Source organism: Lepidochelys olivacea (assembly GCF_965140295.1).
Source record: "Lepidochelys olivacea isolate rLepOli2 genome assembly, chromosome: 1".
NCBI classification, from domain to species: domain Eukaryota; kingdom Metazoa; phylum Chordata; order Testudines; family Cheloniidae; genus Lepidochelys; species Lepidochelys olivacea.
Window position 1 is genome coordinate 239914470 of NC_140411.1, and position 25626 is coordinate 239940095.

At 40.0% G+C, this 25626-nt stretch overlaps 1 protein-coding gene across 5 annotated transcripts in view; it reads left to right on the forward strand.

The window, feature by feature from the left end:
• EPS8 (EGFR pathway substrate 8, signaling adaptor) overlaps positions 1-25626 on the forward strand; it is a 221879-nt gene that overhangs the window by 193267 nt on the left and 2986 nt on the right. For all 5 annotated transcript variants that reach the window (XM_084628824.1, XM_084628823.1, XM_084628826.1 and 2 more), the window contains 3 exons: positions 14972-15203; positions 19385-19565; positions 20235-20364. In XM_084628824.1, the coding sequence (XP_084484950.1) occupies positions 14972-15203; positions 19385-19565; positions 20235-20364 (543 nt within the window). The remainder of the gene's footprint in view (positions 1-14971; positions 15204-19384; positions 19566-20234; positions 20365-25626) is intronic.

Here is a 25626-nt window from a genome sequence, read left to right on the forward strand (position 1 = left end):
TCTTTTCATTGAGCTCATTGGACTTTGAATCAGGTCTTTTATGAACTTTGCCTCTCACTAGTTGTTTTCCAGTAATGTTTGAGCTCTTCCTCTGAATAAATTCTGTTTTTATGTGTGTGTGAAATGAAGCATGTATGTGTAGTGTTTTGCAAACTCTGTTTAAAGATCTGTTGTGTTTTTTTTCTAACTCAAGTGCATGTATTTTCAGTTTGTTTGTTTTGGAACTACTTACAAAAAAAATTAAGCAGGTCTTGTTGGGACATTTTTGAGTAGAAGTTCGTAATACGTTTTGCATGATTCACTCCAGATTTGGGAGGATTTCATGAAATAATGAAACAACATCAAAAAATAGAAGTCCATGTTTTCACTAATTTCACAGAATCATGGAAATTAGAAATGGGTAATAATGATCTTTAATGCCATAGTCCTTCCACCCCCTTACAGTAGTGGATTGTTCCCAACAGTTCATTGTACTTCTGCTTTGTTCAGTTTAAAATAATCCAAATGCACCACTTCCCTTATGAAGCTGTTCTAGATCTCGCAGGGAATTTTCTTGTATTCACCCTAACTGTTCCGTTTCCTCTCTTCACCCTGTTGCTTGATTTGTTGATGCAGCTGGTGGCTATGTAACCGAAAAGAAAGAACCTATATTCGAAACGTAAGAACAGCCATACTGGTTCAGACCAAAGGTCCATCTAGCCCAGTATCCTGTCTTCCGACAGTGGCCCGTGCCAGATAAGTCCAACTCCTATGCAACTGTACATATTAAAAAAAAAAAAAAGCAACAATATAGGAAATAATGCATAAAGAAAGCATTCCCCGGGCAGCTGCAGGCTGTACTTGGCTCATTATTGTAGTTTGATCATTTTAAAATAATCGCTAAATAGTCATCATCCTAATGTTTGCTCTCTAAGGCAAATTACATTTGGCAATACCATAATTTATAATGTTATCTAAAAAATCACCTGAGATTTAGTGCATCACAAATTGTTGCCTAAACTTATAGTCGTGAATGAGGAAGGTCTTTACAAACAGGTAACATTCATAGTTACTAATGTCACCTTCTATTTCATGTTGAAGATTATAAACTTAAGTGCTCCTGAGCCTTTTCTCTTGGGTATTAATTTGGCCCATATTAACATAGAGGTGTACAGATGCTGTTTTTAATATGTTTAGCCTCACTACTAACTGTGAAGTAGGGAAGTGCTATTATCCCCATTTTACTGAGGGAGAACTGAGGCAGAGAGAGACTAAGTGACTTGCTAAAGTGTCCCCCAGGAAGTCTCTGGGAGAACAGGGAATTGAACCTGGACCTCCTGAGTCCCAGACTGGCACCATAACTTTCTTTCGTCTCCTCCAAATGTGAGCACTGGCTTCTGTACAATCCGTTCCAATGCACCTAAGTGCTGAGCAGGCTTCTCCATGCTTTCAAACACAACTTCTGCTTCAGCGCTGGCATGCATGGGGCCTGTCAGTTGTGACAAATGCTGTGGGCTTTTTTGATGTAGTTATTTATTTGTCCGTTCATTTAATGTGTCCCTGGTGGTCTGCAAAGCACACATGACAGCAGGGAAAATCCACTTCCTGATGCTAAGGCCTTAAGGCCCCATTGAGACTGTCAGACTCATTTTTTCTTATGATTTTTCTACAGAAGTAACCCCTCTCTTGGGGAGGTGAATAGCTAGGGCAGAGGTCGGTAACCTATCAAAGAGGAGGAGCCATTTTTTGGTTTTTGTCTTTGACCAAAATATTTTGAGAGCTACATCACACGCAAAGCTATTTGTAGAGTTAGAATTTATCAACTAACAATAATTGAACATATTAAAAAAACGAGGAGTCCTTGTGGCACCTGAGAGACTAACAAATTTATTTGGGCATAAGCTTTCATGGGCTAGAACCCACTTCATCAGATGCCCATGAAAGCTTATGCCCAAATAAATTTTAGTCTCTAAGGTGCTGCAAGGACTCCTCATTGTTTTTGCTGATACAGACTAACCTGCTACCACTCTGAAACATGAACATATTAAAGTTATTACTACTGACCAATACTTTTAATGTGACTTCTGCCATTTGAATTTGAATATAAACACATTGGTTCCCGGCTAATGGGAGCTGCGGGGGCGGTGCTTGCGGGCGCAGGCAGCGCACAGAGACCCGCTGCCTCCTTCCCCCCAAGGGGCACGCAGAGACGTGCCAGCAGCCAGCCGCTTCCAGGAGCAGCGTGGGGCCAAAGCCCTGCTGCGCCGACAGCCGGGAGCCGCCTGTGGTAAGCGCCTCCCAGCCAGAACCTGCACTTTGCACCCCCTCAAAAAACAGCTGCCCTCAAGGGGGCAGCCAAAAAGCTGCATGTGTCTCCGGAGCCACAGGTTGCCCACCCCTGAGCGAGGGCATTAATTATTGCACTTGAATATATGCAAGAGAGCCTTTTGCGTACTTGCAGCTTTGTTTGCTCTGCTGTTGACCTTTGTCGGTACTCATTGAATTAGATTTTGGGTTAAACTCTGAAACCTCTTAATGGGCTGGTCCAAGATAGTTACCTGATAGTGAGTCCTTGGTGCCTTTGGAGATGGTGGTCAGTACAGCAGACTTACAAAATAGGCGAGCCGCGAGCCACTAGCCCAGTCTACCTCCACAGTCCAAGAGCTGTGGAATGTTCTCCCCTCTGGTCTAGGGTAAACTGTGGAATTTCAAATTACTACACAAAGACATTCAAACTACTAAAATACTAACATTTTCTTTTAGAACTTCAATATGGCACACTGGTGCTTGTGTATGAGTTTTATGCTAATGTGACTTCCTTGTTGTCGTAGCCTCTTATGTTTTTAGCTGTTTAATCTGCCTTTGTCACTGTAGAGCAGCAAAGATATTTTGACTGATGTCAGATAAACAATACATTATGCATATTAATAATTTGCCAAGCAATCTAATCATTTCCTTTCTTTTAGTAATAACACTTCCAGTGGAAATAGAGTAGATACAATAATTGTGCATTTTATTATTTTTTCAAAAAGTAAAATTGAGAGATGTGATTTAAAAGGTGTGACATGATGGATACGGCCCTGTGAGTCAGAGGAGTATTATACCCATTTTATAGATGAGTTCAGGCACAGAGGGCAAATTTCCACTCTTTTGTTTTCAAAATTTGAGACTCAATGAGATTTACGCTCCTCAGCCACTTGTGAAAATAGGAATTAGCGCCCAAGTGACTTAGGGACCTTTTGAATATGTTATATAAAGGCGCTTAAATGACTTGACAAATGTCACCGAGGAATTTGGTGAAAGAACTGGGAACTGAACGTTTACATCCTGATTTCCAGCCCACTGCCTTAACCCCAAGGCCACTCATCTGCTTTTTTTAACCCTTTGCAAGTCTGAGCTGTGCTGAATGACAGAGGTACCTAGATAGTTATATGCAAATATTTGCTATCCATATTTTTACAAATTGTTAGAGATTACTCTAATCCAATAAACAACTGAATGTAGAGCTATAATGTATAACACATTTTTCGCTTTACTGGCAATTCCAAATAAGTGTGGGGATGGGGAAAATTGTTTTGGGTCTAACCAAAACCAGTGTGTTTTTTAAATTTTTAGCTAGGTTTTTTTTTTTTTAAGCTATCATTTCTGGTTGAACAAAATGTTTCATTAGATTTTGAGTGTTTAATACTTTTAATAAATTTACATTAAATTTTCAAATAAATAGTCATTTTGAACCAAAAAATAAATATATTTCCTTTAGAAAATAATGTTGTTTTCATTTTGACTGTTTCGGAAATTTTTTTACGTGAACAATTGTCAAAATGGATACAATTCACAAAATGTTTCATAGAGTCATAGAAGTATAGGACTGGAAGAGACCTCAGTAGGTCATCTATTCCAGCCCCCTTCACTCTATGCAGGACTATGTAATAACTAGACCATTCCTGATAGGTGTTTGTCTAACCTGTTCTTAAAAGCCTCCAATGATGGAGAGTCCACAACCTCCCTAGGCAATTTATTCCAGTGCTTAACTACCCTGACAGTTGGGAAGTTTTTCCTAATGTCCAACCTACACCACCCTTGCTTCAATTTCAGCCCATTGCTTCTTGTGTCCTCAGAGGTTAATGAGAACAATTTTTCACCCTCTTCCTTTTAACAAATTTTTATGTACTTGAAAACTGTTATGTCTTAGTCATCTCTTCTCCAGACTAAACAAACCCATTTTTTTCAGTCTTTCCTCATAGGTCATGTTTTCTAGACCTTTAATCATTTTTGTTCCTCTCATCTGGACTTTCTCTAATTTGTCAACATCTTTCCTGAAATGCGGTGCCCGGGAGTGGACACAGTACTCCAGCTGAAACCTTATCAATGTGGAGTAGAGCAGGAAAATTACTTGTCTTGCTTCCAACACTCCTGCTAATACATCCCAGAATGCCGTTCACTGTTTTTGTAACAGTGTTGCACTGTTGACTCATATTTAGCTATTCACTATATTCGCTATAGCCCACAGATCTCTTTCGGCAGTACTCCTTCCTAGGCAGTCATTTCCCATTTGTATGTGTGTAATTGATTGTTCCTTCCTAAATGAAGTACTTTGCATTTGTTCTTATGAAATTTCATCCTATTTACTTCAGGTCATTTCTCCAGTTTGTCCAGAGTATTTTGAATTTTAATCCTGTCCTCCAAAGCACTTGCAACCAGCTCCCAGCTTGGTATTGTCCGCAAACTTTTATGAGTGTTTTCTCTTTGCCATTATCTAAATCGTTGATGAAGATATTGAGCAGAACTGAACCAGGACCAATCCCTGCAGGACCGCACCTGACATGCCTTTCCAGCTTGACTGTGATCCCCTTTTTCAGTATTACTGAATCTTCATTCCCTCCCCTCCTCCCCCAAAAAAAGTTTTAGCCAAAAAAATGTGCCCAGCTCTGATTGTGCAGTACAGCTGAACTCAGAAATCCACTGTGATTCCTCAAGGGCTGTTGTTAGATATGGTGGTGTTTAATATCTTGATAAATGACCTAGAATAAAGCAATGAGAAAATTTACCAAAGGTACATGTGTAGGATCAGTGGTTGACACTGGAAATACCCCCAGGATCTTCAAGGAATTTAATGTTGACAATTACACATTTTATGATGTTTGCAAATCCGAAGAATTACAAAGCGCTTATCAGACTTTTAGTCAGCTAGAAATCAGTTAGAATATGCTGTATATTGGGTAGATGCTTTCACTTCTCCAATATTGCAGCTATTACTCCTGGGGGAATTCTGTGCCAAAAAATTCTGTGGACAATATTTTAAAATTCTGCATATCTTATTTGTCAAAACAACACAATATAATCACACCAGTTTGAATTATTTTGGTAATTTATTTCAAGATACATGTGAACAAGTATATCTGTAACAATACAGATAGCAAAAAAGTTTCAGGAAAATGTTTTGTCAAATAGATCCCTTACTAGGCATACTAATACAGAATTTTGAGTAATAATTTATTTAAACTACAATACAGAAACATATTTTCCGCGCCCCTCAGAAGCAGTGCAAAGGCTTGGAGGAGTTGGGGGTAACAGAGGAGCTGAGGTAGAGGGAAGTAATTGCTGGGTAGGAACCTGGGAGTGAACTTGGAGGGTTGTTGGGTGGGGTAGAAGCATGGAATAGGTTTTTTTTGGGGGGGAGGGATTGTTAAGGAGTTGCGGACTACCCCATGCAGACCCTGGCTGACCCCTAGCTTCTCCCATTCAGTCAGGCACATCTGCCCCATCCGCGTGTCCCTGAACCCACACTCAGCCAACCCCTGCCCTCATGCACCTCCCGCCCCATCCCCATGTGTCCCAGCCACCCTTGCCCCCATGTGGCTCTGCACCCCCACTCCCATTCAGCCCCCACACCAGCCCCTCTGAACCCCACTATATGTAACCCTCCAGCAGCCCATGTGCCTCACTTTGTTCCATCCCCATATCCCATGCCTCCTCACCTGACCCCATGGGCAGGGCGCTATGAGGAATGCAGTCTCTCTTCCTTACTATCAGCTGCTGACTGCTCTGGCCAATGAGCTGGCTGCCCTCAGTTCTGGCATCATGGCAGCCCTTGGTGGGCTAAAAGCATAACTGCAGCATCTCTCCAGCAGAGTGTATTTTCTGCGGGGAAAAAATGCGGGGGACAGGAATTCTGTGCATGCGCAGTGATGCAGAATTCCCCCCCAGGAGTAAACCATAACAAAGCTGGGCTTGGTCAGTATTAAAAGGGAGATCTCCAAAAGAAAATTCAAGTGCTGTAGGAGTGTTTGAGCTTATTAGGAATTTATCATGATTATAGAGCTAGCTGCACCTCTCCCCCTCTTTTGGTCTCTGACAGCACACACTCAGGTGCTAGGCCTCATGCTCCTACCTGTCTTCGGGTGGAATTTCACAATTACACCATTCTTAGACTGGGCTCTGGGCTACAGTACCCTATATGTCAACCATCATTACCCAGCAGGTCCAGCTGGGCTTGGACACCTGCACTTCAGGAGCCAGTGACCAAATATTCTTCTTAAAATTAGTGTTTAATTAGCACAAAGAACAAAGCATTAGAGAATTCTGTCTCTTCCCTTGCCATTCCTTTTTCACCCCTCAGTTCTGCTCTCTAACCATTGGAATCCTGTGCAAAACAGCAGTATGTCTGACTTGGCCTATATATTGAGAGACAATCCTGGCCACTAGTTTCAAGATCTAAACACCCGTGCACATATACAAACACCCTGGTGTGGTGGAAATAAAATGCTGCCTGCCAGGGATTGATCACACCTGCTTGGGTTTAGATGGTCCCTCAATGACTTTATCTGCCTTAGGGCAAGTCCACGCTACGGGGGAATGTTGATCTATACTACGCAATTTGAGTTACGTTAGTAGCATAACTGAAGTCGACGTAGCTTAGATCTACTTACTGTGGGGTCCACACTATGCTATGTTGATGGGATACCGGAGTGGATGGGAGAGTGATCCACGGTCAATTTAGCGGGTCTTCACTGGACTCGCTAAATCGACCCCCGGTGGATTGATTGCCACAGCGTCGATCCACCGGTAAGTGGAGACAAGCCCTTAGTTTTATTTTAGCTGGCAGATATAGTCATGCTACCAAACCTTTTGGCTTTATAAAGTGGTAAGTTGGATTCCATTTTAACAATTCTAGTTAAATCGCCTCAAATATTCTAGTTTCAGCAAGAACAAATGTTAATGTCCTTTTTTTCTATTCCGAATCCCCAACACACATTTAAACCATTTGAATCTGAGTTGATTAGGCTGATTAACACTCAGAAGCTTACACTACAATACTGCAATGATGCACAGTATCTCCCTGATCTCACCTGAAGGGTTTTTTAACCATGAAGTGTAGATGCTATTTGTATCTATTCAAAGGTACCTTTTAAAGCAAACTGGTTACTTACTAAGGTGTCATTCATTTTTCTAGTGTTTTTCGTAAAGAAAATGTTACATGTTAAATTCTTACCAGTCATTCTGGGGATCCTTACAAGAGAAGGCAAACCTTTTACCAAAGAACCTACCTTTCTGTTTGCTTTGGCGTGTGAGCACCGAGGTAGAGTTCTATTCTCCTCCTTTAGGACAAACGTCCTTTACGTTCCTTGGAATCTTGTCCATGAAGCCTTTCTTTCAAGTCTTTTTTTTGTTTAGCTATTGGCTTAAAATTATTTCTCTGTGCCTTCCCCCTGACACTGAGCATTTGTGCCCAAAATTCATGTCTGTTGCCAGCTGCTCTAGATACCGATGTACTTGTATATTGCCAACTGTTAACTTCCCTGTTGATTGTGAAGTGCACTGTAACAAAGGGGAACACATGCCAGGTGCTCATTTGGTAGTGGCCAAAGAGATGATGTCATTTTGAATTGAGCCAGTACCCCTTTATATTATTCCTTAATAAAATGCTGTTCTATTAAATTTGCTGTCATAACATGGGTTATTAGTGATTGAGAAGATGCCACTTTTCTATCTGAGTCAGTTCTGATCCAATTCTGCATTATGCTTTAAGGGGGCACTTAGCGGATAGAAGTGCTATTGTTTGGATGTCCTGATATGTAAATATGTCCTGATTACTGAGAGTGGTTCAAATTTCCCATTTAGTACTTTTTTCAAGAAATGGGGAATTAATCTTGACAATCCTAGCCAATACCAACCAACCTAAATTCTCTCTCTAGGCCTGGCTGTCTGAATTGTTCTTCACTTTCTGCCCTAAACAGTTATGTATTGACGCTATGCACTGTTACACTGCTGCTGTGTTTCATCTCAGAGGTGGTTAGTAGTCTGAGAGTGCAAAGTGATTTAATTTTGTATGTGTGTATATATCACATATGGGGAGAAGGAGAGAGAGTGTGTGTATTTTGGACAGTAAGTCCTCTCAATAAAGCACTTATGGATCCCCTGGGACAGTATATGTACATGCACAAGACTTTTATCACAAACTATTTCTCCCTAAAACACAACATTTCGCTGAGTATATTTTTCTCTGACTGCACTGACAGAATGCAGCTATCTGCATCCAGGTGGGTACGCTGCCATCCAGTTTGCAGTTGTCTTTGCCTTTTCTGGTTTTTCTCTTGACTCTCTCCTCTACTTACAAGCCTTATCGACAGTTTCTCTGCTCTGAAAGTACTATCTGTTTCTTTATAATTTAGTGTATCCACTTGCACTAAACAGGGCTCCCACTTTGACAGCTTGTTTTCTGCCTCAATTGGCTCTTTCAGATGCAATGTTGGCATTGCGTCTCTTCAGCTGCTTCATGCTGGCACAAAGGTATCACCATTCTGTGCCCTCTGTCACTGTGTTTGAGAGGAGTCTGATTCTGTCCCACGGCCAATACTCTTCTTTGATAGCCTGATTTTCTATTTATTATTCTTTTGTAATGTATTCATTTGCATTGCATTGTGGTGGCCCCTGCATGCCCCAGTCACAGGGCTGGTCTATGTACAATTTTTGTACCCCTTAAATTATATTGGTTTGAGGTTAAAGTGATACGACCCCCCGATAGTGTGAACAAAGTTATACTAGTATATAGATGTTAAACTCTAACCTATACTGGTATAGTCTACATGGGGAAATTTACCAGCATAACTACACCTTTATATTGATACCACTGTAACTCCACATGTAGACTCTCTTATTCCGGAATAAGGGTGCCCACATGGGGAGTTATACCAGTATAAGTTATGGTGTTGTAATCATATTAGTATAGTTATGCTGGTAAATTTCCAAGTGTAGACAATACCTTACTCCCATAAATGTAGAGGAATAAGTTATATCGGTATTATATTAGCACCTTTCTACTGATATCGCTGAATTGACATTAGAGACGTATACTGTTTTAATTATTTAGAAAAATCACACCTATCGTCAAAATAGTTTTAAGTCAGTACAAAAACTATGGGTAGACCAGGCCAGTGGCTGAGGCCACACTGTGTTAGGTGCTGTACACCCACATAACAAAAATATAGGTCTGACTCATGGAGCGTATCTTTTCGGGAGGAGAGAAGGGGATTTTGAAAAGGACATGTCATCAGAATCCTGACTACCTAGAATCATCATTAGTCAGTGATGCCAATTTTAAACTTCATTACATGTTTCTGAAAGCAAAGGGCAAGAGATGAAGCTTCTTTGTGAAGTTTTATGATGTGAGTACGAATTAACCTGACGCTTTGTTATAACGTAGGAATGTATAGCATGATTACCTCTTAAATTGAACTGCTTTGGGTGTATTATAGGATTGTAAACTTATGTATGTTGTAATAAGATACAGTGCTGAGGTTCTTTCTAGTACACAAAAACAAGGAAACACAAAGGACAAAGTGTGTAATTATCTCTGAGGCTTACTAAAAGGATACTGGAAGAAAGCAATGTGCAACATAAAACAAAGGAAAAGTTGTTCTTAGTTCAATGTTTTGGCCTGCTATACGTGAAATGCATTTTGGAACATTTTCCAAAAAAGTGTAACTAATGTTAAAGCTAAATTCTGGTCTTGATTTTAAGCCTGGATCTTGCTATTTCAATGGGAGACATTTGCAAGTATTATAAAGTGGAATTTGGCCTTAAGTGAATATTAAGTGTGTGTGTACAGACATACACACTAATAAATTGCAGTATCTCAGTTATCTGGAGAAATGGCTATATTTCCTTTTTTTTTTCTTGTCTGACAGTGCAGCCGCAGTGACATGAGTGGTGTTAACACTTCATCTTACACGAAGAACATATTTAGGAAGATTAGTTACTTGAATAACTGACCAGTATAAGTGATAAAGTATTATAAATAGAGACAGAAGGGTGTTTCTTAGTGCAATGTATAGGTCCACAAGGACTTGTATTTCTGTTGACTTTTTACACTGAAGTTAAGTGTTTGGGGAGGTGAGCTTGTACATAAACTTGGCTATATATATGTCATGGTTTGAACATGATATATATTCTGTTTTGTTGATGAACATGGCCAAAATATACATAGAAAATATGATGCTTTCATATTTGGTGTTCTGGCAATGATCAAGAAGTGGAGTTGGGATCTTCATTGCTTGTATAAATAAGTTATTGTACTGGAAAATGTGTCTGAGGAAAGATTAAAACAAATGGTGCTAAACCAAGATTCTTGACAAAGTAGCCTGCATCATGATGAGGCCTTTTTGAGACCTTTCCTTTTAATGTAAAATACAAAGTTTTCCTGAAGTAAACTAACTCCAGTACCAACAAGTTTTCTGAAATACATGGGGCCAGATCTTCAGTGTATGCAAACTAATGGAGAGCTATCCGTCTGTATCAGTGGAGGATCTGGCTCATGATTCTCTGGAAAACTAGGGCTTGAGCCAGCAAAGTGCTAAGCATTCTGGCCATGATCCAGCAAAGTACTTATGCATGTGGTTTATTTTAACTATTTGAATAGTCCCATTGACCGCAGTTTCTAGGTTACACATCCTTTTCAAATGTATCCCTTTTTAAAAAGCCCTGGCAGGTCTGATGCAATACCCAAATGGTTTAACTAAGAATGAATATGAAAATGAATAATAGTCCACTGTTCAAAATTAGTAAGTATTCCCTAGATGTAATTTCTGAATCTTTGTCTATTTCAGTGTAGGTTTCTTACCACCTGTTTTAATGTCTGTTTGTTTGGATGTGAAGTGTGAAAATATATATTAGATGAGTACTAGTCACCATACATTTGGTTTCATATATGTATGTTAGGTGACCAATTTTTCACCTGCAATTCTAAAGAAAAAAATAATAGATAGCTGATAAAGTTAGTGGGACTGGAATGCAGTCATTGGTATCAAAAGCTAATTAATGCCACTAATGTCTTTTTTAAAATTGCTGATGTGGTTGAAGTTCCAATATTGTGCTAACAATCTCATGTGATGTAATTTACTCCATTTTCCTCACAGCAATTACTGGGAGAACTTTCAGAGGTAACACAAATTGCTATTCTATGTTACTGACTTTCTAAAATGTCCCTTTGTAGGCTGAATCTTTTGGGTTGCATTGTTTCAAAAATTCAGTAGTGCATACTTGTTTCTTTCATAGTGATAAATGAAGATTAACCCGATGAATGAGTTGAAGAGGTCTTCAAAATAATTCAATTTTTTTTTAAAAAAATTGAGTAAACTCAGTTTCAGTACACAATTGGCTTTAGCACATGATTGCACAAATTTTGGACTACGTTTTATGTAATTCCACTTATAAATGTAGAACTTGAATGGTTTCCCCTGTTGGATTATGTTTTCTTTGCAAATATGAAACTGATAGTTGATCTCTTCTATGGGCATAGCACTTGTGGGATGTCTCGTTTGACAATGAAATTGTCCAGGGATGTCAAATAAGAGTTATATCTGGTATTTAGTAATCCTGCATTGGGGTTTGATTGTGGTTGTGATGAAAGTTGATGTTTTGCTTTTTAGTGAACCATTCAGTCTCATCAAACCAGTAATGCTTTTCCCCCCCTGTGTTAAAAGAAAATATGAATCACATTGTGGGGATAGCAGTTTGGCATTTTTAAATCTGTCAGCGTAATTTAATTATTTTTGAATTTCATTAAAACATTTTACACCGATACTTATAAAGTTCTTAAACTCATCTGTTGATGTATTAATTTGCCACCTCATGTTTCACTTAAAGAGTAGCTTTCTGGGGTATACATTATTCAGGCAGTTTGTTCTTTCATATTCGTATTCCACTTTTGTGGTGATTGTTATATTTTTAAAGGCAATTATTGGCATCACATCCAAATGCTATAGCACAATTAATGTCAAGCATATGATTCCTGTAAGCTTCCCACATTGGATTACACAAACCAAACAAAAAATAATTGTAAGGTAATATATTAACCAATAAAATTGCATGAAACAAAGTAAAAATCTTTTATGGGGAACATATTTAGGAAGAGCTGTTAATTTAATAACTGACGGCTATAAATAACGCAACAGAGAAATAGAGGAGCATTTCTCAGTTTAATCTATTAGCTTTGAAACCAATAGGACAGATTCTGAGCTGTTGTAAATCAGCATAACTCTGCTGGAGCTAAACCAATTTGCACTCTCTCCAGATCTGGGTCTGTACATTTTTGGGTTAAATTTCTCCGTTTTGGCATTCACGCATAGGAGCAGCTGGTTAAAATGAATGAAAAGTCGAATGTTCAAATATTGTTAAGGCACTGATGTGTGCTAATATTTTAACACATGGTTTCCACAAAGATTTCCCTACTTAATCTGTGATAAACCCACCTGTCCTGGGGGGATGAAGATATGTGTTCCAGGAAGAATTGAGGCCTGGGGAGTTTACTCATTTGTTTTGCCCGCTAAAAATAAAACAACTTCTCATGACGAAGAAAGAAGTCTTCGCTACTTTATATTAAGATATACTGCTAGAAATGTCGATTCTTTGCGCCTGCAAACTGTTCGGAGTATATCACTAGCATACTGCATTATTCAGCTTGTACAATTTGCAGGGGACATGGCAATGTAGATTTTGTATAGGATTGCTACCCATCCGGTTTTCACCCAGGCAGTTGGCGTTTTGGCTTGTGTGTCTGGGTGCCATTTGACAACCCCTGATGTCCAGGTTTTCGTCTGGGTGGGGAGAGGTGGAGCAGGGGGCGGGGCCTTGGGAGAAGAGGCAGAGCAGGAGCGGGGTCTCAGGGGTCCCATTAGAAAGGGGGCAACCCTAATTTTGTATGAGTATCTAAATGTATCTTTTCTGCAAACCCTTTTGGAAAATACTTGCCGTTTAGTATAATCTGATACATTCTAAAAAATAAATTGCTTCTCAAAATTGTTTTTGAGCCAAATAATACATCACAGCTGCAAGAGTTGATGTAGCATATTGTGGGAGGTGGATCAACACAAAGAGGCAGGAAAATAACCGCAACGCTTCCCTACAGTTCGATGGCAAAATTGTAACAAAACACCCACGAAGGCATCACTGTGTTAAAGAAACAGACTTAAATCATAACACAGTTGAAAACACGGTAGAAATGCGGAGTTGTTTAAATACAGATATGAGTTTTTGCCTACAAGAATGTGTGATGTGAAGCTTTTTTCCTGTGAGTCTCCAGAGAAAACATGTGACGTGCACATTGTTCTGTAGTTAAACTTGTTCAGACTGAGGCAGGCTGAACTGCAAAGTTCAGATCTGGGCCCATGCTTCGTCAAAGTTTAGGGATGTTTAGATGTCTTTCCGAAAGATATTTACTAACCAGAAGTTGTGGGGGTGGATGTACAGCTGGATGACTTTTTTCTTCCATAACTTTTTTTCAGTGAAAAAATAGAGCTTCAGTGACACCAAAACGTTTTTGCAGATGTGTCAATTTTGCTGAATTGTTTGTTTTGAGGAAAAACACCCCAAAAATCTGAAAAATTGAAATGTTTTGGTTTGACATGTTTGAAATTAAACCTTTTGATTTTTTTATTCAAAACAACTTTTCAGTTCAAAATTTCCTTAAATTTTATTCATAAAAAAAACCTACAAAATATTAAAAATGCACAGAATCAAAACAAAAGGTTTCATTTTGAGTTGAGTGAAACTTTTCATTGGGCCTAAAACAAAACTTCTTTTAAAAAAAACTTCCTGACAATTTCGAAAAATGTAATTTTTGGTTCAGTTGGAAATGACTTCCTCCCCACTCCCCCAGATTGCCAATGAACCAAAAAATCCACTATTCATCCAGCTCCAGGTAGGTATAGGAATCACTTGGTGAAAGTTATGGCCTATGTTTATGCAGAAGGTCAGACTAGGTAGTCATAATGATCACTGCTAGATGTGGGGTTTTGGCTTGGGCTGCTGCAAACATAGGAGTCAACAGCAAAGTGCAGATTAAAGGCAAACTTTCCCAAGGCTTGGGTATGTTTGGACCTAGGATTTTCATTTACCTAGCTCTCGTACATATGTTTAATCAGGTAAACTCCAGATATTCATATGTCTAAGAGGCCACTCAAAGCCTTCACATAACAGGAGTTCTGGATTTAAAAAACTAATTTTAGACAAATTTTATATTTGGAGGAAAGAAATGAGTTCTGTATAATCAATATTGGGATGGCACCATGCCAACTGCCTAAAACGTTCTCTATGGAAGAGTGCATGGCGAGAGAGGCCATGGACATCTAATGAGACAGGGTATATAAAACCATGCAGGCAACTCGAAACAGATGTGGATGGAATCTGCTCATAAGTTTGGCCCTCTTACCCAACTGTGGCACTGGAGAAAGGAGATGTTGGTGATGGTGTTGGGATAATCAGAGTTTATCCTAAACAGTAAGACGGATGGAAAGACGGACAACATTGAGAATATTGATGGCAAAGTAAGTTTTTGGGAAAGTGCAGCTGTATATCTGACAAGTAGCATGCCTTTCTGGGATGAATTGAGATTGCTGACTGCAACGAACCCAGGTGCTTTCCTGCAGAAGGTTTGGCTTTTGAACACTGAGGGATTTTACTGTGCAAAGCTAATTATGTGTTTGCATCTCTTCAGAAACAAAGGATGGATTATGTTCTGAAACAACCCGATCCCAGTCCTCCTGCTCCATCTCCACCTCTGACACCAGCTCCAGTTCCTGTCCCTCTCCCTCCTAGTGCACCAGCACCTATTCCAGTTCCTTTGCCAAAAGCACCAGGAACCATTAGCCGCCAAAGCAGCACCTCTAGTGAGAGCAGCGGTACCATTATGCGCGACAACCAGAGACACAAACAACTTCCTGTGGATCGTAAGTTTCTTCAAAATGGCCAGAAAAGCTATTTTCCTGCCATTTCCATCCATTGTAACATTTAAAAAATCACACTTTTCATGTTGTCATTTGATATCTGGCTTTTACCATAACTTTTTTAAAAAATGATCTTTCCATGTCACCTAGCGCAGTGAACCTGTCCAATAACCCAAGCTAAGCAGGTACTTGAATGAAAGTCGTCTGAGGAAAGTAGCTCAAGTAGTAGCTGCAAGAAGTGGTGATTGGGGATTCTGCCTCCTAATGTGTAGTAGCCTGATGCTATAATATGATAAGGAGCAGTGGTGGAGATACTGTCTTTCAGATGAGACAAAACTAAGGTCACTTCATATCATTAAAGACCTCATGACACTTATTGCAAAAGGGTGTTAAACTGGCTGTGTGTTACAGGCTACTTCTACGCTTACACATGTAGCTACGTGCCACAGTGAAAGGCAGGCTGCATACACAGTTGTCACTGTGTTGTGGATCTACACGCTGCAGTGAAAGGCTGTGGCAATGGGGAAGGTCTGCAGTAGTAGGCAGGCATTAGGGAAAAGGCCCTGGCACTGAGGAGGCAGTGAGGAAAGGGTCTGGTGGGGGGAGGTGCAGGGAAAGGCTCTGGTAGCACCAGTCTTTCCTCAATGTCTTCCCCTGCCACCTCCCTTCGCCACCAGAGCCTTTCACTGTGGTGGGGAACGGCTCTGGCAGCAGGGAGGCAGTGGGATACTAAAAATAGCAGCCCAGATGTGAGAAGCACTGCTCGGGTGTGGAGAGAGCCATGTAGATCATGCTCCTCGCCTAAGTCATGTCTCACCATCTACACTGCTGTTTATACCCAGGCTAGCTGGGTGTGCTGTGTCTGTTCTGTACACGCTGCCGTAAGTGTAGACGTAACATCAATACTTATATGATGCCCATTTCCGTAGTATCAGAATGTCTCACAATCCTTAGTGTATTTGTCCTCACAACACCCCTGTGAGGTAGGGATGTGCTGTTATCACCCATTTTACAGATGGGGAACTCAGGGACAGCAAGACTAATTTGCCCATGGTCACACCAGAAGTCTGTGGCAGAAACAGGAACTGAACTAGGCTTTCCTAAATTCCAGATTAGCATCCTAACAACTGCACCACCATCCTTCCTGTGTCTAACCTTGCTGTCACAGCCAAATTTCAATTCAGTTAATTATATTATGCCTACATGTATGTTCTTTCATTTCAATTGAATATGTTGTTCTTCATATTCTGACCTGAACTGTACAACAACTATTATCTCCAACCCCAGAGGTAGCTGTATATTAGCGGTAGAAAAATGTGATCCTTATGTGTTATTTTGGGAAAGCCTTTGGAGTCCTTTTTGAATAGAAAACATTATAAAAGTGATTGTGTTATATTTGAAATAATAATTTAGTATCAGTCTTGATGTATGTTTGTGTTCAGATATACAGCAGTGGATTTCAGCATGCGGCGTGCCATGCTAGTATTCTGGGAAAAGTTACCCTTTCCTTTAATGCACATGCTTGCTGCTGTCCTTGTTTTCAGCATTTAGCAAGCACTTGGGGCTCTGTGACAGGGGGCAGAGGCTAAAACTGAAGAACAAGAAGCAAGGCATTAATTTCTTATACTTTCCTGGCTTGACTGAGAGTACATGGCCTGAAATTATGGCAGCTCTTTAATAAGAGCTCCCTGGTAATCAAGAAAGAGAGAAGGAAAGAGGTTGGCAACCACAAAACTCACCAAAGATGTACATTTACCGATGACATTTCCAAGACCTCTTTCCCTCTCAGTTAGGACTTCTTCTGTAAGGGTACTTCTGTTATACTAGTTACAACACTGGGTCTGTTTTGAAGAGAAGACCTAAAATTATCAAGGAGGGAACATTTTTCAGAAGTGTCTTAGGCATCACATGTAAGAGGCTGAACCTCAATGAATCTATAGGATTTAAGCTAGCTCAGTTTTAAAAATGGGACTTAGATGCCTCAGTCACTTATGTGCTTTTGAAAATGTTACCCAGGGTCTAACCATGTCTCAGGCTAAGGCCCCAGAAAGATCTGCCAAGGCCTTGGCAAGTTTGAGGTTTTGAAAGTTTGCATTACAAAGTAGGATCCATAATCTAACTGAAGACAAGCCTGTAACTGAGTCCCTTGAACATGGTTGAAATTGTAGCATAGACAGGCCCATAAGTGAACTTCAGTATCTCTACCAACCATTCAAACCCGTATGTCAGGAGATTAGGACCAGGGAACAGTTCACACAGCACTTTATCTAGAACATGATGCTGCATCCACTTGCATGGATGTTCTCTCAAGTTCTGCCCAAAACAATGTCTTCAATGGCATTTCTAATGACTACTGCTGTGTCCCTTACTGTGTACCCCTCGAATCAGAAGGGTTTTTATAGTAACATAATTCCAATAATTTAGCAGTTTTACATATGCCTAAAACCAGCACTTTAATAGCGTAGTTTAGAAATCAGACACTCTGATTTCTTTCCCCAGAACTGAAGAAGAGCTTGGGGTAGTTTGAAAGCTTGTATCTTCCGCCAGCAGAAGTTGGCCCAATAAAAGATACAACTTCACCTATGTTGTCTCTAGTTTACAAGTAACTGTTACAAGCTGAAAAGATGGTATTGAAATAAGATCTTGAGTGATTTGGCTGTTTGTGGGTTGACAGCTCTTCCCTTTTTTTCCTCTCTGGCATGGCAAAAAATCCTAGCAACATTTCTGGTAAAGTTGTACTAATTAATGCCCATGTTTAGTTCTCTGAGATAGCTCTCCCTTCCATGTTCTGAATAAACACATTTCTGAGTCTGCAGAGCTAAATCAATAAGGCATCTTTCGCTTGACCTGTTGAGACAAACTGTAGTGCACTTTGAACTTAACTTCACTGTGGCCCATTATGTCCTTTCCTTCTGGAAGAGACTGACTATTTAAAGAGAAGCTCTAAGAACTAATTTAGCCATTAACTAATGGGGCCAAAAGGATGTGGATACAGTGTCCTGCAGAAATATTACTTCAGCAATGAAAATACCTCAGAGTTAAGCCTTTCTCTGCATTAGCTATCATTATTGCCACAAGGTAATATTGCACCTATACTATGAACTAGATCTACAGTTTCATTTTGGGGACAGTTTGTCAGTTTCTGCATCTATCGGAATAAGTGATTTGTCACTTAAAGGGCAACAGAGATGCTGGCTCATAAGCATGAGGCAGGTCTTCAGTCCTTAGAGAATAATTGCAATACTTCCTTCCTCTGAGGCTGTGTTCTGAGTTAGTGTTCCCAGCCGAAGCATATAGCCTTCCAGAGATGTACAAATTTCCGTTACAGAATTGACCCAGTGCACATCTGGTTCAGCTAGCTGTACGCTTGAGGCCAATGCTGGAAGCTTCAGAGAAGCAAAATTTTGTTGGGTGGAAATGCTAGAGAATTTGGTAAATTTCATGCTAATTTCCAATGACCCTAAGCACCAGTATCTCAGTAAGATTCACTAAATACCCCTAAAAATTTCAGCAGTGATACCATTTAAAATAAACAGAAACAAACCACTATTTTGCTCTGTCTTATAGTTTGTATCTACCTCTTCTCCAAAACACGCATTGGGAAAGTGGATTCAAATAGTGACAGTCACTTGCAGAAGGAATGCAGTAAACCCTAGGGATGGTCAAAACTTTTCCGTCTGAACTGTGTTTCAACAGAAAAATTGTCGTCGCCCCCCCCCCCCCCAAATGTCTGTTTCACACAGCAAATGTCAATGTTTTGTCAGAAAATTAAATGGCCCCAAACCAAAGTATGTTGATTTGGAATTGTTGCCATAGTGCCTTATAGTAATTGTTCAGCTACTGCAGGTTCGTGCCCCTTCTCATTTACAGCCTGGGCTCTTACATCTCCCCTGCAGCAGCAAGGTCTCTCCCCCCGGCCCTCTTTTAGGTTTTTGGCTGAAATTTTTGCAGAAAAAAACTATTCTGTGGAAAATTAAACAAAAGTGATTTTTTTTTCATTTTTGTCAAAATTTTCCATGGAGTAGAAAAAAGTATTTTTGACCCTCTCTAGTGAATGCTTTTTTTGTTTTAAAAATGGAGCGTGGTGGTACTAAGAACAAACATGCTTTTTTCCCAAAAGCATCTTTAAAAAGCCTTAAAAATAGATTCCCTGTTGTGTTCATCTTTTTTGTCTCTCTTTTTAGGTAGGAAATCTCAGATGGAGGAGGTACAGGATGAGCTTATTCACAGGCTTACCATTGGCCGGAGTGCTGCCCAGAAAAAGTTCCATGTGCCACGACCAAACGTACCAGTTGTTAATATCACTTATGATTCCTCTGCTGAGGATGTGAAAATGTGGTTGGAGTCAAAAGGATTCAGCCCAGTGTAAGTCTGAGGATGAACTTGGGGAAACACTTATTTCAGAATATAAAGAGGAAATAAACTACAATTTTTCAAAAGAGACTAGGATTTTGACTGCCTAACTTGTGGTGTTTTCCAGCAGTCTGGTTTTCAGAAAGTGCTGAGCACTCGCCCTCTGAAAATCCATTCCCCTTTTAATAAGAGGTCTTAAATTAAGCCCCCAAAATATTGAGGCACGCAGAACCACAAGTCACTCTTGAAAATGTTGTCCACTTTTACGCTGATTCTAACAAAAGGAGATCAGATTGCACCCTGCTGTTGGTGACTGACTTCCATCCTAGTAACCTGTAAATCTCATCTTCAAAATTAGAAACTAATTTCACCCAAAATGGGCCGAGCACTGCAAGGCGCTGATTTTTTACTATAGGGTTCCACTTTAATGGGTGGTAAGGACACTCAGCCCCTTGCAAAGTCAAGGAAAATATAAGTGGATTTGACCAGTTTTTAGGTACTAATGTTGAGTACTTCAGCATGTAAAGCTTTTGTCTTAATTTAATAATCCTATTTGGGATCATTTGGGGAGAAAATGGCTCATGTTTCTCTCCCAAGTGGTGGATTTTTATTTATTTTTATTTTGCTTCTCACAGAACTATAAAATCTTATGATGTTCACTCTCTGCTCTGCCTTTTTTAGGACTGTCAATAGCCTTGGAGTGCTGACGGGGGCTCAGCTTTTCTCTCTCAATAAGGATGAATTAAAGACTGTTTGTCCTGAAGGGTCTAGAGTCTACAGCCAAATTACTGTACAGAAAGCTGCATTAGAGGTATGTCTAACCCCTCTTCTCAAAATGGTGCATACTAGCTGGTAACCATGAAAAATTCTTAGGTTGGTAGGGTTTCCAGTCTCTAATCATTAGCAGTTAGGATGAGATTTTCAGGGGTCAGATTATCCTACACCTACTGTTAGAGTTCTTATGCCTTCCTCTGGGGCATTTGGATGCTGACCATTATCAGAGGTTAGATGGTCCACTGGTCTGATCCAATATGGCAATTCCTGTATTCTTCTGACTGTAAAATCAGAGGTGATTCCTCCTCATTTTGTCCTTCTCTCCTGTTCTCTGCTACCTTCCTCTTCCTTTTCTCCCCATCCTCTAGTACAGTGGTTCTCAACCAGAGATATGTGTACACCTATGAGTACACAGAGGTCTTCTGAGTGATACATCAACCCATCTAGATATTTGCCTTGTTTTACAACAGGCTACATTAAAAGCACTAGCAAAGTCAGTACGAACTAAAATTTCATACAATAACTTGGTTATACTGCTCTATATACTATACACTGAAATGTAAGTACAATATTTATACTCCAATTAATTTGTTTTATAATTATATGGCAAAAATGAGAAAATAAGCAATGTTTCAGTAATAGTGTGCTGTGACACTTGGTATTTTTATGTCTGATTTTGTTGGCAAGTAGTTTTTAAGTGAGGTGAAACTTGAGACTATGCAAGACCAATCAGACTCCTGAATGGGGTACAGTAGTCTGGAAAGGTTGAGAGCCACTGCTGTAGCAGGCTGGAGCCATTACAGACTGAAATTCTCCCTTTCTGCACTCTCCCCACCATTACATTCCACCCACTAGTGGGTCAGTGTTTGGAAGGACAGACAGACTTGGTGCATTTTGTAGTAATGGTAATGTGTGCTTATAACCAGCCATTTTGCATAGATAATCAAGAATGTATTCCTTCTTAGAAGGGATCAGTTGAAGATTAAGAAACGTGGTAATGGTGGTGAATAAGGGCTATCAGATCACTGTGGAGAATCATAAGTAATTATTGATTGACATTTGTGTGTGTTTATACTCATCCCCTCCCCTCCCTTACTCCCCCATGATTTGTAACTTTATAAAGCTTGACATCTACCACAGCTTTTTGTGATAGAAGACCCCATGAATAAATTTAGATGGGAAATTAGAAGAAGGTTTCTTACCACTAGAGGAGTGAAGTTCTGGAACAGCCTTCCAATAGGAGTAAAGGGGGCAAACAACCTAACTAGTTTTAAGATGGAGCTTGATAAATTTATGAGCAGGTTTACATGATGGGGTTGCCTACAGTAGCAGGGGACTGGATTCGATCACCCAGCAGGTCATTACCAGTCCTGTGTGCTGCGTCTCTGTTTTCGGATGTGCTAAGCATTCCTATCTGTTAGAGTTGTGGGTGCTCAGCACTTTAGAAAATCAAGTCCGGTGACACCTGTTTCTCTTGGATTGGATTGATACCACCAGCTCATTTGGCAAAGGAAACCAAACATCCATCGGATAGTAATGACTTCCAATCTCTATCTTGGTCATCTTGTTTGAACTGGTAAACTTGAGGTGAAATGTTCCTTTACCAATCACCAGAGCCATGCATGCCACTACCAATGCTGGCACTGTGGGAGGCAGTCTCAGCAGAGAAGCAAACAACAGAATGAGCTGTGGAGACCAAATATAAACCTGAAAGCGGTGAACTGTCCAGTTCAGGATTGAGGCAAATTAGCTGGGCAGTATTGGCAAGTAGGCACTGTGCTACTCTATGTAATTTTAGTCTTTCACCCTCAATCCAGCACTTGAAAATGACCACAGCCAGAATGACTATACTGGCAGAATGCCTTGCTCATTACATGTATTATATTTTTGTGTTTTACTTACTTTGCCTATAGCTTCTATACTTTTATTAGAAAATAACAAATCCCCCAGTCTGAACCACTTGGATGTATATGGGAGGGAATAAGTTACTTAAAATGAATTATACCCACATTTACTTTTACTATGCCTTTTTTAATGTCAATATGTTTTGGAAATCATCCTCTAAGGAAACGTACCCAGCTTTAAAATATCATGTTTATTACACAAGATGATTCAGACACTTGGCATATGAATAACACACCTGTAGACATCCACACACCTCACAGTTGTTACAAAGTGGGTACAATACTAGTTTGATGGAGGCAGTCAAGGAAACAGGAGACTTAAACACTGATTGTGAAAGGAATCCCCCTGTTAATAGTTATACTGTCAAAGGGCATGGTGGTGTCCTATAGGGTATTAAATTAACTGTGGACATGCACTATAAGCAGATGTCGTCTTTATTGTTGCAAACAGCTAGGAAAATATTCTTGTGTTCAATGGAAGTTAATTTGAAAATTGAACATGTATCAGGTTAGTAGAAGTCTCATTCTCCCTCTGTGTTTTGGGCTTTTTTTGCTTGGCTTTGGTTTCGGTTGTTTCTTCATTCTGCGGGAATTTGAGTGGTCAAGGCTTGTCTATTAAGATTATCTGCAAATGTTAATATGCAGGTATTGGAAGTTTAACAAGGAGGTTGATCTTTTTTGTTGGTTTCTGTAAGTCTTAATTAAAATTCAGTCTCCACTTTATCATTTGACTTTTAACTTATTAAATTAAAAGTAATCTATTTTTTTTTTTTTTGGGGACGATGTGATGCTTTAACCCCTCTACTGATGTCTTACTGGGAACATTTGAACACACTGAAGGAGCATGTTTTTTTTCTGTGCTTGTCTGTCCTGCCTCCAAGAGCATGTTCTTACGTAAATTGCAGAAAGCAAGTCTGTTTGCAGTTGAATGGCAGTGGCCATTTCTGAAACATTATCTGTACACAGCTAACAAAAATGAGCTGTTTTGTTCTTAAAAGATAATAAATGTTATCACTCAAACTGGAAGCAATTCAAATAATAGTTCATAGAGCCATGTAAAATTGTTAAACCAGTGTAACCCATGACATACAGATTATCTAAGCACAATTAACTCTTTTTTATAAATGTCTGACTAGCCATTGGGTTATGAGTTTACCCATACGGATCTAGCTAATATATAGAACAGATGATTAGATTCCATGTACTCTAGATTTTGCATCCTGTGTCTAATACTTGTGACCTGTGTATCAGAGGAATTGACTGACTCTTAAGTCAGTGCAGGTACAAATAACATCCCATGCTGGACTAAGTCTGGATCCACCCAAACAAATTCCTCTCCATGCTTGTCCTAAGCTTGCTCCTTGATCTGTGTCCTTTCTGTGATGCAGGGGCGCTCCCAAATCTGTGCCCCAGATCCAGGGAACCAGCCTTAATCCACCTCTGCATAATGACTAATTCTTCAGTTAAGCAGTGAACTAATGCCTTAAACTTAGGCTACTGTAATTCAGTAGTTGTACCTGCAGGAAAAATAATATGCTAAGTGCAACAATTTAAATGTCTGTCTTGCTTTATCTTCTGCTGAGCTTTTTTTGATCAGTCCTCCACTGCTGAGTGAGCTGAAAATCCTTCATTCTCTCTTTTGAATTAAACCGGAATTCAAACGTGGAAGAGAAAGCAACAAATGTTAAGGCTTTCTGTGGCCACCACATAAACATGGTCTAAAGAGAGTGAAAATTGAGGAGAAGAAGGTGTCTTGGATTATTTTCTCCCTCGGGGGAAATAAATGGTTTCTTACAAAATTTGTTACATTGAATCAATTTTTTTCCTATTTGTTTTTAAATAAAAAAAATCTAAAGAATGGAAAGCATAATTGCTGTTCTTGAGCAGCATGCTGTAAAAAGAATGGCTCTCTGCCCCAAGCAAAGTGCCTGGAGTTGTGAGATCTGGGTTTTGTTTGTGGCTTTGCTACAGACTCCTTGAGTGACTTTAGGCAAATCACTTTGAGTTCAACTCTCAGCTGTGCCCGTACAAAACTTAAGCACTGTGGAGAAAGAGGTGCTGATCACAGCTCCCTGGTGGCTTTCTGCCCAGTGTCAGGGTAACAAATACTTCAAGGGGTCAGTGTGCCTAAATAGAAGAATTAGACACCCCACCATCCTCCCCGAATGGAAAATGATGCCTGATTTTTCTAATCTGCACATCATGTTGCCCAGCAGTTAGCTTATGCAAAATAGTTTATTGGATAATACCCTGTAATCAGTCTAACTTGGCATAAATTGTAAAGAGCTGTAATTAAGAACCAATTGAAGAATTGTTTACCTATCCTTTGCATAAGGAAACTGTTGCTAGCCTCATATGATGCAGACTTCCTATCCGTGATGAGGAAGATTAAGATTCTCCTAGTTCTTAAGGAGAAAAGGAGGACTTGTGGCACCTTAGAGACTAACAAATTTATTTGAGCATAAGCTTTCGTGAGCTACAGCTCACTTCATCAGATGCAAGGCCTGTCCTGTAGTAGGTAACTTCTGGGTACTCTTGTACTCTTCTGGAGCAAATGCGGTTGTATCATAGAGCTTGGCTGTAGACAATGGATCATGTGTTGTGGTCTGGATGAAAGCTGGAGGCATGTAGGTAAGCATAGTGGTCAGTAGGTTTCCAGTATAGGGTGGTGTTTATGTAACCATCGCTTATTAGCACCGTAGTGTCCAGGAAGTGGATCTCTTGTGTGGACTGGTCCAGGCTGAGGTTGATGGTGGGATAGAAATTGTTGAAATCATGGTGGAATTCCTCAAGGACTTTTTTCCATGGGTCCAGATGATGAAGATGTCATCAATGTAGCGCAAGTAGAGAAGGGGCATTAGGGTCTAGGATTCCAGCAGTTGACAAGAACGTGTGAGGAACAGTAGGGGTGTGTTCAACTTTACATTACGATCCCCTAATGTCTACAGCCACGCTCTACGATACAACCACATTTGCTCCAACCCCTCAGACAGAGACAAACACCTACAAGATCTCAGTCAAGCATTCTTACAACTATAATACCCACCTGCTGAAGTGAAGAAACAGATTGACAGAGCCAGAAGAGTACCCAGAAGTTACCTACTACAGGACAGGCCCAACAAAGAAAATAACAGAACGCCACTAGCCATCACCTTCAGCCCCCAACTAAAACCTCTCCAACGCATCATCGAGGATCTGCAACCTATCCTGAAGGATGAGCTTGGCAATTCTTCAACAAAAAAACTTTAAAAACAGACTCCAATGAGAGACTGCTGAATTGGAATTAATTTGCAAACTGAATACAATTAACTTAGGCTTGAATAAAGACTGGGAGTGGATGTGTCATTACACAAAGTAAAACTATTTCCCCATATTTATTCACATACACCCCCACA